Source organism: Cheilinus undulatus, linkage group 23 (assembly GCF_018320785.1).
Source record: "Cheilinus undulatus linkage group 23, ASM1832078v1, whole genome shotgun sequence".
In the NCBI taxonomy this organism is placed as follows: Eukaryota; Metazoa; Chordata; class Actinopteri; order Labriformes; family Labridae; genus Cheilinus; species Cheilinus undulatus.
In genome coordinates, this window is record NC_054887.1 from 33,200,993 (window position 1) to 33,218,058 (window position 17,066).

General features: G+C 39.0%; 1 protein-coding gene across 3 annotated transcripts in view; it reads right to left on the bottom strand.

Moving 5' to 3' along the window:
• Window positions 1-871: 871 nt before the first annotated feature.
• upf2 (UPF2 regulator of nonsense mediated mRNA decay) overlaps window positions 872-17,066 on the bottom strand; it is a 28,814-nt gene continuing 12,619 nt past the window's right edge. The window contains exons 15-21 of one of the 3 annotated variants that reach the window (XM_041780772.1): window positions 15,047-15,201; window positions 13,802-13,906; window positions 13,506-13,604; window positions 12,660-12,833; window positions 6,481-6,622; window positions 6,265-6,385; window positions 872-2,403 (exon numbers count right to left, since the gene is read on the bottom strand). In XM_041780772.1, the coding sequence (XP_041636706.1) occupies window positions 2,397-2,403; window positions 6,265-6,385; window positions 6,481-6,622; window positions 12,660-12,833; window positions 13,506-13,604; window positions 13,802-13,906; window positions 15,047-15,201 (803 nt within the window). In that variant the 3' untranslated portion in view covers window positions 872-2,396. Of the gene's footprint in view, window positions 2,407-5,881; window positions 6,386-6,480; window positions 6,623-12,659; window positions 12,834-13,505; window positions 13,605-13,801; window positions 13,907-15,046; window positions 15,202-17,066 lie in introns of those variants that run through there. The other 2 variants (XM_041780771.1, XM_041780773.1) reach the window with 2 other exon arrangements.

Below are 17,066 nucleotides of genomic sequence, written 5' to 3' on the forward strand. Positions count from 1 at the left end.
AGGTGAACAGTGGCAAAAACAGCTTGAAGCAGCAATAAAAATAGGTTAGAGGTTAAAAAAAATGGTCAAAAAGCAGCAAAAAAATGGGTGAAAAGGGGTGAAAATGGGGAGGAAAAGTGGAAAAATGGTCAGAGAGTAGCAGAAATGGGTGAGAAGTGACAAAAAAAGTGACTTAAATGGGCAAAAAGCAGTCAAGAATGACAAAAATGGTCAAAAAAGAGGAAACAAGTGGTATGTGAAGGCAAAGTGTAGTTTAAAATGGTAAAAAGGGCAAAAATTGGGATAAAAGTGGCAAAAAATGGGAAAAAGTGGCAAAAAATGGGAAAAAGTGGCAAAAAAATTTTGTGAGAAAGGGCAAAAATTTGGAAAAAAAGGAAACAAGTGGTATTAAATGGTAATATAGCTCAAATGGACGAAAAGTGGCAAAAAATTGTAAAAAATAGGGCAAAAAATGGGATGAAAGTAGCAGAAATTGTGAAAAAGTGGCAAAAAGACGTAGCAAAAATGAGCAAAAAAAGTTGGGAAAAAAGGGATATTTAATGATGAAAGGTAGCTTAAATGGGCAAAAGGTAAAAAAGAGCAAAAATGGGATAAAATTTTAAAAATTGGGGAAAAAGAGGCAAAAAGAAGTTGTAAAATGGCCAAAAAAAAAAATAAAAAGGGTATTTAATGGCATTATAACTGAATAAGAGGGAAAGGCAGATGTTTAAGGACATTTGCAAACCAAAATATCCAAAATGTATCAATGTTAAAAATGTTTAAAGATTAGACATAAATGTTTGAAATGTTATTGTTTAATTTTTTTTCAATTTGAATCCTTTCTGTGGGTCGGGGTCCACCGAATGAATAATTCTTCTTAGGGGAGGCTCACTCTTCCACACTTTGAAAACCACTGCTGTAGAAGGATTTATTTCTTATGTTTGTTGAAAAATACCTAAGAGGACGAACCTAAAAATAATCACATATTAAACCACAATCAGGTTATTTTCTCAAATTGTTCAGACCTAATACCGAGGAATCGAACTGTGACCTCTGTGAACCGTCACACCCCTATGGACCGCCAGACTAATCTGGGCAAAAACATCCCAAAGCACATCCAGTCTGAGTTTTCAGGTATCAGCTGAGGCTCATGCACCTAGCAGCATTAAAAAATACCATTTGGTATCCAAATGCATGTTAATGTGTTAATGCAAGGTATAAATGGGGTCAGGGAGGCATTAAAGGACCTGAAAAACATCGGTATTTGCTACTTGTGAGCTTGAACAGACCATCGCTGCTTTTCTCTCTAGGTTAAAAATTGGACCCAAGATCTGTTTCATTTCTAAAGCTCCAATACTTTTCAAAACAATCATTTAAAAAAGCAACTGAACCGTGTGGTATTGAAAAGTACTGACGAACTTCACCGACCATTATTGCCATTTTCCCTTTTTTTTACGACAGTTTTTAGAAGATTTGAACCCCGTTCATAGATGGAAGCCAGAGGTTGTTAGCTTAGCTTAGCATGGAGAATGTAACCAAGGGGAAAAGCTAGCCTACTCTGCTAATTACATCTGCATCCACAAAGCTCTCAGGGTTACTTGAGCTTTACTTGTAGTGACGGTTTTCCTCGTCTCCTGGGGGGTCGAAAAGCTCGTCTTTACCAACCGTAAAGACGTTTGTACTCGCTGTAATAATGGAAAGACAGAGAACAGCTTAGCTAGCCGTTTCCCCTGTTAACAGTGATATCGTTGAGCTAACTCTGACTAGCTCCAACAGATTCCTCCAGGTCAAGACAAACACACCATCAGATACACTTCAACCTCATAATTTGTGTACGAGAACATCGATTCAGCCAGTTTTTGAATGATGTGAAAACTCCACTGTACTCCAGCGTCTTAGCCGCATCGTGACGGACAAACAAAAATGTTCCCAATCCAAGAGTCCAAAAACAAAACGTTCCTCGCTAGTCTGGTGAAAATGTTGTCCACTCGCAGGTTTTTAACTCCTAAATATGAGTCAGTGTTTTCCCCACCGGAGGCGATCCGTTAACCCCGCCCTCCCGTCCGTCTCGCTGTCAGTCGACCGCTCAGGAGTTCAGTCGTCTTTGTTTGTAGTTTGGTCCAGACGGGTTTGTGTTCTGTCATCTCAGGCAACAGACAAAAACAGAAAGAGAGCCATCGCGTGTGACAGACGTCTGACCTCCGGCTCCAGGCTCTTCTTCTCCCCCGGCGCCCCATCAGCCTCGTCAGAGTGTCTGTTCACGTCAGCGGGTTTTGGTCTGTGCCGGCATGTGCGGGCGTCTGGAGGACTCGTTCCCTGTTTCGACCGGTTTCCCCTCCGATCTTCTCTTTCTCTCTCTCTTTTTGCTCGATCACTCGCTCTCTTGCTCGCTCGTTCAGCCTGGGCCCAGACTCCAATCAGCGTCTCCTGGAGGACAGAGCAGACATTTACTGCAGACGAGCCGAGCAACACTCGAGTGACTGATCACAGGCTGCTGAAAAATAAAGTCCTGTTTTAAAATTACCTCTTTGTCTATTAGCTTTCAGAGGTCTGTGGCTCTAAGCTGCAAGCTCCTCAGCTACTTAAAATCATTTTAAAGAAAAGAAAGAACTGATTTGTTTAATAAATATCAATGTGAAAATACTTTCTTATTCTTTAACTTTAGCATTTTCAGCATCTTTATCATTTGTAGTAGTTATTTTTTTAATTCAAGCACATTTTCAGCATTTTCTACGTTTTTGGAAGGATTTGTAGTTGTACATTATGGAATCAAGGTAATTAATTTTCAGCAACATTATTTTAAGCATTTTGTAATTTTGGCATCGTCTTTGTCATTTTCAGCAACATCTTCATCATTTTCTGCATTAATTACAGTATTATTTTAGGTTTATTTAATGCCAAACACCACCATGAAGTTATTTTACCATCACTCTAATCTTTTACACCACTTTCGTCATCATTTTCTGTATTTTCATCAGTTTTCAGCACATTCTTGGAGAAATTAAAGAGCATCTTAATGTTTTAAGTGCATTAATTTCAGCAAATTATTTTGTTTCAAGTTTTTTTTATGTCAAGCATATTTATCATTTTCAGCATCTTTACCATCAAAGCACTTTGCTGGAGAATTTCAAGAGCATTCTTAACATTTTCTACATCATTTTCATATGAAAAAATATTAAGGTTTTTAATTGGTACATTTCTAAATCCAGGTTTGAAGCACTATTATACTAATTTTCGACCCTTTTTATCATCATTTTCAGTGTTATTAGTATTATCATAAATTTCAATTCCATTTTACCATTATCTGGGTATTTTGGCATCATCATTTTAAAGACTATCTTAATAATTTTTAGCAACTTCAACATTCAAAGCACTTAGTTGAGGAAATACAAGTGCATCTTTAGCATTTTCTACTATCATAACTTTAAACCCTGTAGCACCGCATTATGTAATAATGTAATAAATTTTCCATCCATCATGTAATAACGCCGCATTTTCTAAGCCACTAAGCGGTTAGGATTAGCGCAAGGTAGTAGGGTAGGTGTTTAGTCTAGAGCCCTGAAGGGGGGTTAGGTTTAGGCATAAGTCACTAAGCGGTTAGAGTTAGGGCAAGGTAGTTGGGTAGGGCATACCTTGGAGCCCACACTAAGTCCTATGGTTAGGGTTATTACATAATGCGGCGTTATTACATAATGTGGCTTTACAAACCCTTTCATTTAAATTTCCAGTGCTTTCTCAATAAATTTTAGCACCATCTTCATAGTTTTCAGCAACATTATTTTCAGCACGACTGTTTTCATAAGTATTGCCAACATTTTCGGCATCTTCATCGTTTTTCACACTTTGTTGGAAAAAAATTGAGAGCATCTTAACCCTTTTGTGCATTATTCACAATTGCATCATTCATACTTTACATCATTTTCTGTACAATGTCGAACTGTTGTACTTCATATTTTGTAAGTATCCTAAGCATTTTCAGCAATTTCCTCTCATTTTCCAGGAGTGTCATCATTTTTAGTTCTATCTGTACGGTGTTTAGCATTCTCTTCATCATTTTCAGCTCTTTATTTTTTGCAATATCTGCATTATCATCATATTCAGTTCTTTTGGATGGATCCGTATGGGCAAATATCTTAGTTAAATTTCCCTTGGGATACATAAAAGTATCTATCTATGTATCTATCTATGTATCTATCTATGTATTGGCTATCTATCTATCTATCTGTTTATCTATCTATCTATCTGTATATCTATCTATCTATCTATCTATCTATCTGTATATCTATCTATCTATCTATCTATCTATCTGTATATCTATCTATCTATCTGTATATCTATCTATCTATCTGTTTATCTATCTATCTATCTATCTATCTATCTATCTATCTATCTATCTATCTATCTATCTATCTATCTGTTTATCTATCTATCTATCTATCTATCTATCTATCTATCTGTATATCTATCTATCTATCTATCTATCTATCTATCTGTTTATCTATCTATCTATCTATCTATCTATCTATCTGTTTATCTATATATCTATCTATCTATCCATCTATCTGTTTATCTATCTATCTATCTATCTATCTATCTATCTGTTTATCTATCTATCTATCTATCTATCTATCTGTTTATCTATATATCTATCTATCTATCTATCCATCTATCTGTTTATCTATCTATCTATCTATCTATCTATCTATCTATCTATCTATCTATCTATCTATCTATCTATCTATCTGTTTATCTATCTATCTATCTATCTATCTATCTATCTGTATATCTGTCTGTCCGTCTAACATCATTTTGAAGGCATTTTAGAATAACTTTTGTAATTGCCATTTTCAGCACATTCTTCATCATTTTTCAGCAATATTTTTGTATTTCTAGCATCATCATTTCAGATTTATTTATTTCTAGCTTACTGTTTTAGCATACTTTTTCAATGTTTTCAGCATCATCATTATTTTTGTAGATCTGCATTTTCATCATTTTAGTTTGTATTTCAAAATTCAAAAACCCTCTTGAAGGCAACCTGGTATCACCTTTATTGTTTTAACACTATTGTCATCACTTCTGGTTAACAGTGTCATCACCTTTGAAAGTCCTTTATTTTTGAGTCTCCAGCACAATGTGTAGCATTTTTTTACATCACCTTTATATTTTTCAGCAACATAAAGCTTTTGTAGTTCTTACATTTCTGAATCTGGATTTGTAGCGACTGGTCATTTAAGCCATGACTCAAATTTTATGTGCCATCTGTACTGTTAGTGGCGTAATTTTTGTTGATTTCAGCAACCTCCTCATTTTCAGCATTCTCTGACTTATCATTTTCAGATTTCAAGCACCATCATTAGAGCATTCTAGAATTGTCATGTCATTGTCATGTCATTGTCTTCATCATTTTCAGCAAGATCTGCTTAGTTTTCATCATCATCATCATTTTAAGCCCTTTGTTGTGGTATCTTCTGGACCATTTTTAGAGTTTTCAGTGACATCTTCATCATTTTTAGCACAATATCAAACTTCTGTAGTTGGTACATTTAGGAATCCAGGTTGTTGGGCAGTCTTCCATCATTTTAGGATTATTGTTATTCATAAAACAAAATCTTTTACATTTTCAGTGTAATAATTTTCCTTTTTTTCAGGTTTGATAAAAAAGTGATGCAGAAGTTGAAAAATTGATGCAAAATTCTGTTTAATAATTTCAATCTCAGTATCAAACATAACCGTCCTGATAATTCGATGGTAGTTTTGGCAATAATCGAGCTTCCTTAGTTTATGGGAAAAGTGTATTCACTTTTGCCCACCTTATCTATGGTGTAGCCTCCCATCACAGATGAAAAAATAACATCAAAAAGAGAAAAAACACAAGCTGTTTTAGATGTTTGACAAAGAATAAACTTCATATAATCTTTATTTACATATTTCTCAGTGCTTTGACAGAAAAATAAACTACATTAAATAAACCCAGCCCCTGTAAACCAGACCAAAGGTGCAGATAGAAACTCGTCACCTAACTTCACTGCAGCTTCTCCTCATCAAAATCTGATTTTTATCTAATGGTTGACAAATGTGTTGCTTCTCTGCTGCTTGTCTTCCCTGTCCTGTCTCTCCTTTCTGTCTCTCCTCTCATGCCTCTCCTGTCTCGCTCTTTTCTGTCTGTTTGAAGAAACACCGGCGAGGTGGAGTCAGTACAGTCAGAGAAATAAACCAGCTCTGTACGGACATAATCTGAGTGTTTCAGTGTTGGTGCTTCAGCGATCACAGCTGTCGTCTCACCTTCCTCCGGTCTTGAAGATGAGGTCGGCATTGGGAGCGCCTTTCGGGTGCTGGTAGCGAGGCCGGCGCTCTCGGTTTGTGTTGGCCGGAGCGGGACGCTGCGCCAGGGACTGCATCATCTCTGTGACAAAGACAGGAAACATGGTTTTTTAAAAAAGTGGTTGAACAAAAACATGAAACAACATCCCATGAAGCAGTACTCCTCCTCTGTCGTACCCTGGTAGTCCTCCTGCTCCTGCCTCTCGTTGATGTCCAGGGTCAGCTTCTTCATCCTCATGCGCTCCTCCTGCTCAGCCTGCTGCTGGTTGAAGTGATTCGCCGCCAGGTGGGACGACAGCGGCACGTTCAGGATCTTATACTGAAAGAAACAAGCAAACACAAGTTAGTGTGGCTTATACACGAAACACATGCAGAGGAGCCACAGCAGCAGACTTTTTTATTAGTTAATCATACCAGTGACCGTAGAATAAAACACGGATACTGGCAATAAAAAAGCCTGGGGGGGTTAGGAACCCCTCTGGGGTCACGAGACAATGAGAGGAGGTTTCAAATCCCTGCCAAAAAACAAAGAACATTCAAAGACCCTGTAAAGTGAAATCCAAACTGTGCCTGAACTCTCTAGATAAAGGAATCTGGTTGCTGTAAACGTGTGAAAATACTGAGATCTACATGTGACTGAATTCTGGATTTAGACCATTAGAAAGTTTTTCAACTCTTTCCTGATTGGGTTTAATGTGGGCGGGGCAAATATGTGGACCGGTGATGTCATCGGCCCACAGTGGGGAATGACCCCGCCCCTCTAACACTCCAATCTAAAATCACAGAGCAGTTCATCTCAGTCCAGTCTGTTGTTAGCTGAAGTCTCTGCCTTTATTGAAAGTTAACAGTCAGTTAAATTCTGGGTTTTTTTGTTCATCATGAGGTAAATTTACCAAATCTATCAGCCACAGTGGTCTATGGATCATTGAAAGCATCAGAACAGAGATCTGAGGCAGAAAACTGACTTTGTCTCTTCTCTGGCACAGGGCCAGGCAGCTGCTCTGATCATAAGGTCACTATAAGGTCAGGGGGTAAAAGCATGAGAGCTTTCCTCCAATCAGATTGAAGCTTTTTTTTTTAATCTGAGAGGATCATTCAACTCATTCAACAGACACGCCCACACCGTCCTGGAGCAGATTTTACCGCCTCATTTTTCATGATTTTGAAGTTTAATTTCATAAACTTAGAGATGTTTTATTTGACTGAAATTTGACCTGGTGGCTCATAACACAGTGACCTGTCATAAAAAAAAAAACCTAAATACAGATTTATTACCACATTACAGGGTCTTTAAGTGGTTTTAAATTGTGTATTTTTGCAATTAAACAATCCATACAATTTGTTGAATTAAAAAAGTCAAAACATGTTAATGTGGTGAGAGTCATGCTGAAATCAAATACCTAAAAAAAATTCTAGGTGCTAATTTGGCTCTGTAGTTTTAGCTAGCGCCCATGTAATGCAGTGTTAATTTCATCGACTAAATCTATGACTAAAACTGTTCGTCGACAGCCTTTGTGCCATGACAAAAGCTAGACTAATACTAAAAAATAGATCTGTGATTAAAACTGACAAAAACTAAGTTTGGTTTCTGTCAAGAAGACTAAAACTAGACTAAAATGTAATGTAGTTTTCGTCTGACATTCAAAATCTGTGATATTTCTCCACTGTTGGTAAATCTTTCAAAAACACAATTCCTTTATTCTGCCTCTCAGCTGTAGAAAGCAGGGACTCCAGGTTTGGCAGAGTACAGAGAACACACTACCATGATTTGGTACCAGATTTAGGCAAGAAAATAAATGCTTGGACTCAAAGTAAAGACTGAAACAAGAGGACTTTTCATGGACTAAAACTAGACTAAAATACTAGAAAAAGGATAGAAACGACTAAAATGTGATTAAAACTAAAATGCATTTCATTTAAAGACTAAAACTAAAATTAAAAATAGCTGCCAAAATTAACTCTGATGTACAGCGATATGGTCCACTGGTTGTGGGATCATTTCCTGGACTCTGGACATCCAGTGTTTCCAGTCTCTCTTTAGCTGTCCTATCATAGTAAAGGCCAAAATGACCCCAAAATAATCTTTAAAAAAAATCCTCAAATTCATGTCTGTACACAGATATTCCTGAATGTGCATGTTTAATTATTGTTCAATCATGCTTAGGGCGTCCCTAATCTCTGGCACCGTTGTTTTGGAGCTGAACATTTTGTGATTCCCTGATTTAGACTACTATTGAATAGAAGTTATCTTCATATAATTTTTACCAATATCAACCATATCTTACAGCTCTAGTGTTCATGCACTTGAAGCTGTGCTGACAATCTCTGTCACAAAACCTCAACAAGTCATGGAAAAATCTTAGACATTTTTATATTTCAGCCACGCTGTGTGCCATCTTTTTGTGGTTTTATTTATTTATTTATTTTTTGGATGTATTTTAGGTCTTTATACCTTTATTCATAGAGCTGAAAACAGGTATGAGAGAGCGGGGGAGAGACATGCAGGTTATAGGGTGCAGTCCCGACTTAAACCCAGACCGCCTGGGTACACAGGGCGTAACCTAACCATAAGGCCATCTGCTCCCCCTCTTTCTGTTCTTTGTGCTTTATATTCAGTCTTTGCTTCACACTCTGTGATCTTGGTCTGACTCACATAAAACAATGAAAAGAATGAATGATCAACTTGACAGCTTCGGTCACAGACGGTTCACTGAATTAGTCCCAGAATCTCCAGAGCGGATGACTAGTTATCATAAATGTTATGATGAATCTTTTGCTGTGGTGCATCGGTCTGCGTCCCGTCTCTGAGCTCTCTTTCTGGTCTGAGGGCTCCATGGAGAGAACGTCACACCAGGACACTAAAGCATCCCCGTAGTTAGATGATAGAGTTATTCTTCTCTCAGCAATGTCTGATGGTGACTTGTTATGGATGTCATTGTTGGAATTGCGGTGACTAATTTAAGCTTTAGATGAACAGTAGTGAGTTAGAGCTCAACTTCTGTTTTTATTGGTTAGATTTTTACAACAATTAAATCAAAGTTCATTATTTTGGTACTGTAACATTTTTTTCTTCATGGAAAAAATACAGAGGTATAAATGGTGTATGACCTTTCAGCTTAAACACACAGAGGTCTGATGTTTGGTCTGGCAGACAAGTGCAGTCTTCATGCAGAGACTCTGTGCTAGTTAGCAGTTAGCTCCTCTACACACAGGCAGAGAGGAGCTCAAACCTCACACAGGCTGCTTTCATTCACCTGCTGAGGCTGTGAGTGTTTACAGAAGGTGAAGAGTCATTTCCTCTCTGACGCATCTACACAGATGCTCCTTCTTCTCTCTGACTCCATATGAAGACAGATTTTTAGTTTTTATTTATTTTGTCGCTCGTGTGCATTTGGCAGCTGTCCTTCAGGCTCCTTTAACCTCGGAGAAACTGGCAGAAAATGCTGGACACGCCCGACGCTACGAGAGCCAAACTCTGCCCTCCAAACCTCAAACCACACATTCCAGCGCCGCAGCTCGCACAAACACACACAAAAACACACACATGTACACAGAGCTACAAGTCCAGAGTCAATATTATTCCTGAGCTCGGTCGGACGGAGGCGAGTGCGTGAGGGACGTTTCTGTATGAGAGGAGAGTTAAAATCACTCCTCCCCTGTCTGTCTGCTCTTCACTCATCCGTTCACTGTTTATTAAACTGTTCTACTCTCCTGACGGGCATAAGGTCACCCCAAACCAGGAACTTAAACTATGAAGTGACATTAGTAAAAATCTTATGACATTAGTAAGTCTTTCAACACCACAGCGGTAAAAATAGATGTCATAGACACAAAAAAACACGGACTCTGTTGATTTTAATCACCAACATTTGCAGGCAAACTCATGCACACTGTCTGAATTGTAAAAATGGGTTTGCGAAAAGGTTAGATTAGCCACTGTCAATGTATATGAGCTAAGATTGTTTTTGATATTTCTCTGACACTGCTTCAAACAAAAGCATACATTAAAGCTCTAAACACACCTCTACGCTTAAGTTATCATCAATAAAAATTCTGCATAGATTGAGTATGATCCGTACACTTCACAAAAAGGGATTTTTCCTTTGGTTTACCTGATTTAGAGGTGATCAATATCACAATTTTCTCAGACCTCCAAGCGTTGTGTAGCCAGATGAAGGGAGACACGGGTCTTGAGGAGTCTGAGAGGCTTGAACTGCCCCCCTTTAACAGCTTTTCTCCCTCGTTTAATCAAGAACATGTTTTTAATAGAAACGCTGATATTATAGTAAGAAAACTAGAAAAGCACTCGGAGAGTGCAGACCTCCACCAAGCCAGCTCAGCCCTACCTCCCAATAGTAAAGAATCCTTAAAAAAATTCCTGGATCCAGACAGTGATCCGGATCAGTCCCAAAATCTAATCAGTTCTTCCTTCTGCCATTTCTGCCATTTCCTGAAAATTTCATCAAAAGCCATCCATAACTTTTTGAGTTATGTTGCTAAAAAACTAACAAACCGAGCCGATCACATAACCTCCTTGAAGGAGGTAATGAGAAAAATCTTCAGTATGACCCAAACTTGGTGATGGGAACAAATTCACTCATCTAATTTGCATATTCTGACATCACCAGGAAGCCTCCACCGCCATTGACTGTGCGTTTCGGCTTTGCCACGTGTGGACTATCATGGTTGAAGCGTTGCCTGCTGGTCCCAACAGATTCACTGACAGTCTCACCCCTGGTCTCACCGAACAACTGGAAGTCGTGGCAGAGGGTGAATATTCCTCTATTCCTCCCAGCATTGTGAGTATTCTGGCTACAATTCACTGTCTTTCTCTCTGTTACGCTCTGACTTGTCTCCTCAACCGGGCGTGCGTCTTTGAAACTCTATAAACTCCAAAACTTTGGATAGAAACACACCCACAAATGCTGCTGGGATTGAAGTTACTCATGTCCGCCATCTCCTGGTGTAAAGTGGTAACAACCCAGACCTCTGCCATTAGCCCTATCTCCCAATAGTGGAGAATCCTTTAGAAAATTCCTGGATCCAGACAGTGATCCTGATCACTCCCAAAATCTAATCAGTTCTTCCTTATGCCATTTCATGAAAATTTCATGAAAATCCGTCCATAACTTTTTGAGTTATGTTGCTAACAAACTAACTAACAAACTCTGCCGATCACATGACCTCCTTGGCGAGGTAATAAACCTAAGCTACCGGGTAATGATGTACCATTAATAAACTGGCTAGTTCCATGAAATGGCTCTTTAATCTGAGCCACTATAGTTAGCTCCTGTTTGAGTGCCAGTTTCCTTTCTGCCCCTCTTTGTCCTTATCTAATCCACATTTAAAAACACAAACTGGTACCAAATGAAGAGCGACCAGCTCTACTGAGCTGAGCCACATGATCTGGAGCTCTTGGACTTCTTGTCAAAACAAGCAAGACTGGACAGATATGAGCTTAAGAAACACAGACAGGATCAGGGTTTAACGTGCTAAATCATGGCAAATTTACCGAACCAAACTGGATGGCTTTTTATCTGTGCCTGCTGCTTTTAAACTTCTTTTTGCCTGAGTGTTTCATGACTTTCAGGACACAAAAATAGCTCAAGAATGATATTTTTGCACCCTGAGAGGTTGCACAACCGTAAACAGCACTTTAATAGCATCTCACTGCACAGAAATTACTTCTCGCCCCCATCTGGATGTTTTCTGCTGTGGCCCCAAACCCACATGGAAATAAAAAGATATTACTGTCAAAAATCAACTTTTTAACTTTTTCACTGATAAAACCAAAAAAAAAAGGCCTACTAGTGTAAACACTATTTAACAACTGTTTATTATGTTTTAAGCCAAATCTAATCAGCTCCAGCCCTGTGATCTTTCATGCCCAAACCCTAAGGGGGTCCCAGACCCAGGTTAGAAAGCAATGACATTAAGTGTTCAAGTTTGGAAAAAACAACCTTTTTGTATCAGTCACACATTCAACCTAACCACCTTTTCGATGCACTCAGAGCCTGAAGCTGAAAGATTTAACAGAGAAAGTTCTTATTCAGATTTTCAGATTTATAATACCAAACATCTCTAACTGGAGCTTTAAGCTTTGTTGAACCATTACACTCAGAAATATCCTGAGTATGCTGAGCTCACTTTGTGGGACACCCTCTTGATGTTTTGCAGAATGATTCTGCCTTTCTATCAAGGTCAGTCAATATTAGAGTACCTCTAATACCTGACAGCTATATCTGCTGTCACAACGATGCCAAGCATGTTCACTCCCCGTTTAACCCTTTCACAGAGCGAGACCCAAAGCTGGCTAAAGTTTGTTGAGGATTTCCTGTCATCTTCCGTGTATTTACCTGCTGTTTGTTTCCTTTACGTGTCAGCATCACAAACTGCATGGTGTCAGAGATGTCTGCTTCTGTTTCCCCGAGGCACGGCTGTCCGGAGCCCCCCTTCTTCAGTTGGCTTTTCAGCTGCAGCGGGATCGCCACGTCCAGCTGGTGCACCTTCACCGTCTCGCCGCTGCGCTGCTGCAGAGACAAAATGGGAACGTATGGTTCAGAGTGAGAAGGTTTTGAGATGTTTGGATCATAAAGAGCAAGGCTGTTCCTGGAAGAATAGTTTATTTTTAACTCTGAATTTTTCCTACAAATGCAGCAGCTTTGGCTTTAAATCATGCAAGGTTTGCTCATGTTTCATACAGTCAGGCGGGCTAAATTTTAAACAGTTCAGGACTGCATGGTCACAAACAAGGGTCAACCAATATTTATTCTTCATGTGACATAGTCATCTGTGGGTGAGACATTGGTGGAGACTGTGGAGAGTGAAAAAAGTCAGAGAGGAGGACAGACCTCACAGTGAAGCCAAAAGAGAAAACATTTAACTGTCAAATTTTATTGCCTCTTAGATAAAACGCTGATGCAGATAATCGACCAAATGGCCATGCTGAAAAATCAGTTGCAGCTGTCCTTATGTCAGAGCTCTTCCATGTTTTTAAGCAGGCTAGCCTGAATAACAAAGGTGAGCCTAGGTATTAGCCAGAGGTAAACTTTTACTACATTACTGCATGAAACAATGCTGTGTATTTTGTCCTTCTTCACTTCACCAGATTTAGAAAAACCACACGTTTCACATATAAGCGACTCCCATCTCTAAAGTAGTAGTCACATGAGTCAGAGATGAGTATCAGAGCGTCGTCATACCTGCAGGTTCTCCAGCATCATCTTATCTAGAGCCTGAATGAAATCCTCGTCCTCAGCACAAGCTACATGCTTCAGTCCTCCTCCCCTGATGGTGACCTCCTGCACACATTAACACACAAATCTTTAGATTAGTATCTTTCTCTGCTTTACAATCAGGGTTTCCTCCATGTTTAAATTAATGTACTTCCACTGCTTCCACCATCACCTGTCCTGTTACCAGGATGGCTTCTACAGTCAACATTACAGACTCTTGGACGAGCTCTAAGAACAGGTACAGAGTGCATGTTCTTCCTTACATTGTTCTCCTCGTCTGTCTCATTCTCTTTGTTGGAGTCAGTCAGGTAGTCGGTGTTCTCCTCCTCTTCTTCCTCCCTCTCCTCCTCCTCATTCTCAGATCCCTCCTGTGAACACAAAACAAATGGAAGCTTAACCCTCTGAGCCCTCAGCTTTTTTTCAACCACTGTGTCTCGCCTGGATTTTTTGTCTTAACCCTCAGATCCTGCTATGTCTGTTTTGAAGACATTCATCATTTTTATCATCATTTTTTGAGTTGATAGTCACATTTTTATGGATTGAGGCATCAATTTGGCCAAAGTTATTATCTTTGTTTATTTGTTATCTATCTACTCTTTACTTTTTCAGATTTTTATGACTTAAACAAGGATATTTTAAACAATCAAGCTGAAGTTCACATTTTCTACAGGGGGAAATCTGCAGACCTCATACTGGTGGGCCAGTTAGAATAAAAATATGATATGATCTCGCGGGCTGGATATAATCGTTCCATGGGCTGGATTTGGCCCCCAGGCATTGAGTTGACACCTGTGGTCGATGGGCAGGATGGAGGACTTCCAGAGGAAAAAACAAGCAAGTGGCAGTAATTTATGGAAAACCTATTTCAGTTTTTATAACCCGTGTCTCTATGTGTCATACATGACAATGTCGGTCATGTATGGTCATGTATGGTTTTATCCTTTGGTTAAAGCCAAAGGATAAAAATGAGTTCATGAATCTAGATTTGATGTGTTCAGATACTGTAATACAGCCAGAGTCAGTCAGACTCTGATGAAGATGCAGTGCACCTCATGGCGTTATTTACACCTTAATGCAAAAGAGGAGGTGTGTGCTCCAGTTTCTTCTCTGGCTTGCCTAAAGCTAGCAGGCACTGACTCGACTTTTTAACAATGGATGTGACATTGGATCTATTGGGAGGTTTAGCAATCATTAGGAACAAACAGTTTGACTGTAACTGCTTCCTTTTTAAGGGTCATAGTTCCCTAATAATGGTGTAGTAAAGTTGCAGTGACAAAGACAGACGTATTCTTTTCTAATAACGATGATGAATCAGTGATTATGGGGTAGTTTGTATTACTGGTCAATCACACGTCAGAATGTGAGGCCACACCTGGGTTTTAATCCCACAGGTGTTCAGCTGCGCGTTCATCAGTGCAGTTATTGTGGCTCTGCAGTAATCATGGCAGCTCCATGAGGACAAACAGGATGTTATGAAGATTTTGGTCGTCATGAATAAACCGACTCACATCCTCTTCCTGTTCGTTCATTTCGCTCTCGTTGCCCGACTGCTCCTCCGTCTCTGCGCCGCCCTCTTCATCATCATCGCCATCATCGTCTTCTTCGTCAAGACCCTCGCCTTCGCTCATGGCGCTGGAGCGGCCATCTTTTTCCATTGCCAGACCTTGAGGAAAACACACAAAAGAATGACGCTCTCAACCATGAGGATTAAAGCTGCTTTCAATCTAAAAACGTCAGACCAAGCCTCAAATAAAAATAGAACAAGCATTAGGGAAGACTTATTGTCTCCTCATAATGACTCTAGCTAATTACAGAGCATAACTGTGTAACTGTTGTGTTACGACAAAGAAATGAAGTCAAGCAGGCGGTGTGAAGCTGAAGATCCGGTCTTTGGTCTTTATGTGACTCGAGGACGCAGGAATGCCTGATCCTGGTTTAAGTATGAGACGTTCAACAATGGCGGCTGTGTTTGGATAAAGGAGGAGGGGGTCGGTCCATCATCAATCACTTTCTCTATCACACACTCAACCACACATCCAAAAAGTCAGACAGGTTAAAAACGAACAAACACATTTGCTCATGCTGCTGGTGTTTCCTCTCTGTGAGGGTGGAGCTGCTGTTTACATTTTTCTCATTCCGAGTCGACACCTTGAAACTGTAAAACAAAAGCCACATTTCTGCTTCGCTGGCAGTCTGCAGCGTGGATAAACCGGCTACAGCAGATTTCCTTCTTCCTCACAAATTCACTTCCTTCATCCTGAAAATCTACACATGATGTGCAAAACACCCATTTTTTTACTGCAGCTAGTGGTCGGCTGAAACATCAACTCAGGTAGACACCTGATCAGGATGAAAGGATGACTTTATCAGGTGTGTTTAAGGCTAGAGATGCCCCAGCCAACCACAGAACGCATGCTGTCTTTGCAGAAAAACACATATAAATATCAAATAAGTAAAAAATGACACATAGATGCATGTCCATCTCAACTTCACTAACATCTTTGGAGGATGGCTGATCATTCAGGGTGAGCCACTAGATCAGTGTTACTCAACCCTGTTCAACCAAAGAGCCAAATTATTTAAAAAATACCTTTGCAAGAGCCACAATCTAAGTGATGAAAAGTGGCAATAAAAAAAGGTAAAGTAGTAAAATGGTCAAAAAGTGGCAAAGAAGTGGCAAGAAAATGGGTGAAAGTTGGCAAAAATTGTGAAAAAAGTAGCAAAATTGATTAAAAATGAGTAACAGGTGGTAAAAATGGTCAAAAAATTGTAAAATGTGGCAAAAATGAGTAAAGCAAACAGCAGGATAAGGGAGGCAAAAACTGGTGGAAAATGGCAAAAATTTGGAGAAAAAGTGTCAGAAATAATAAAAAAATGAGTTACAGGTGGTAAAATTGCCAAAAAAAGATAAAAATGTGGCAAAAAATAGTAACTCAAATGGGCAAAAGTGGCAAAAATGGAAAAAAGCAGGTTAAATATGCAAGAAGGGGCAAAAAATGTCAAAAAGGGGGAAAATTTTGAAAATAGCAAAAAGCAGAATAAAAGGGGGAAAGTTGGTGGTAAACGGCAAAAATTGATAACAAAAAAATGAGTTACAGGTGGCAAATAAGGTCAAAAAATGGTAAAAATTTGGCAAAAAATTAGTAAAAAGAGACTGAAATGGACAAAAGTGGCAAAACCATCAAAAAGTGGCAAAATGGAGGAAAAAAGTGGCAAAATTGATTAAAAAATGAGTTATAGGTGGTAAAAATGGCCAGAAAAATGTAAAAATGCGGCAAATAATGAGTGAAAAGATACTAAAATAGGCAAAATGGGCAAAAAGTGGCATTCAATGGAAAAGGGCAGCTTATATTTGTGAAAAGGGGCAAAACATGGCTAAAAAGTGAAAAATATGAAAAAAGCAGGACAAAAAAGGCAAAAACTGGCAAAAAGGGGAAAAAGAAGTGGCAAACTTGGGCTTAAAAAGCTGTAAAATAGATTAAAAGTGGCAAAAAAGGAGGAAAAATTTCAAATAAGGGCAATGGAAAA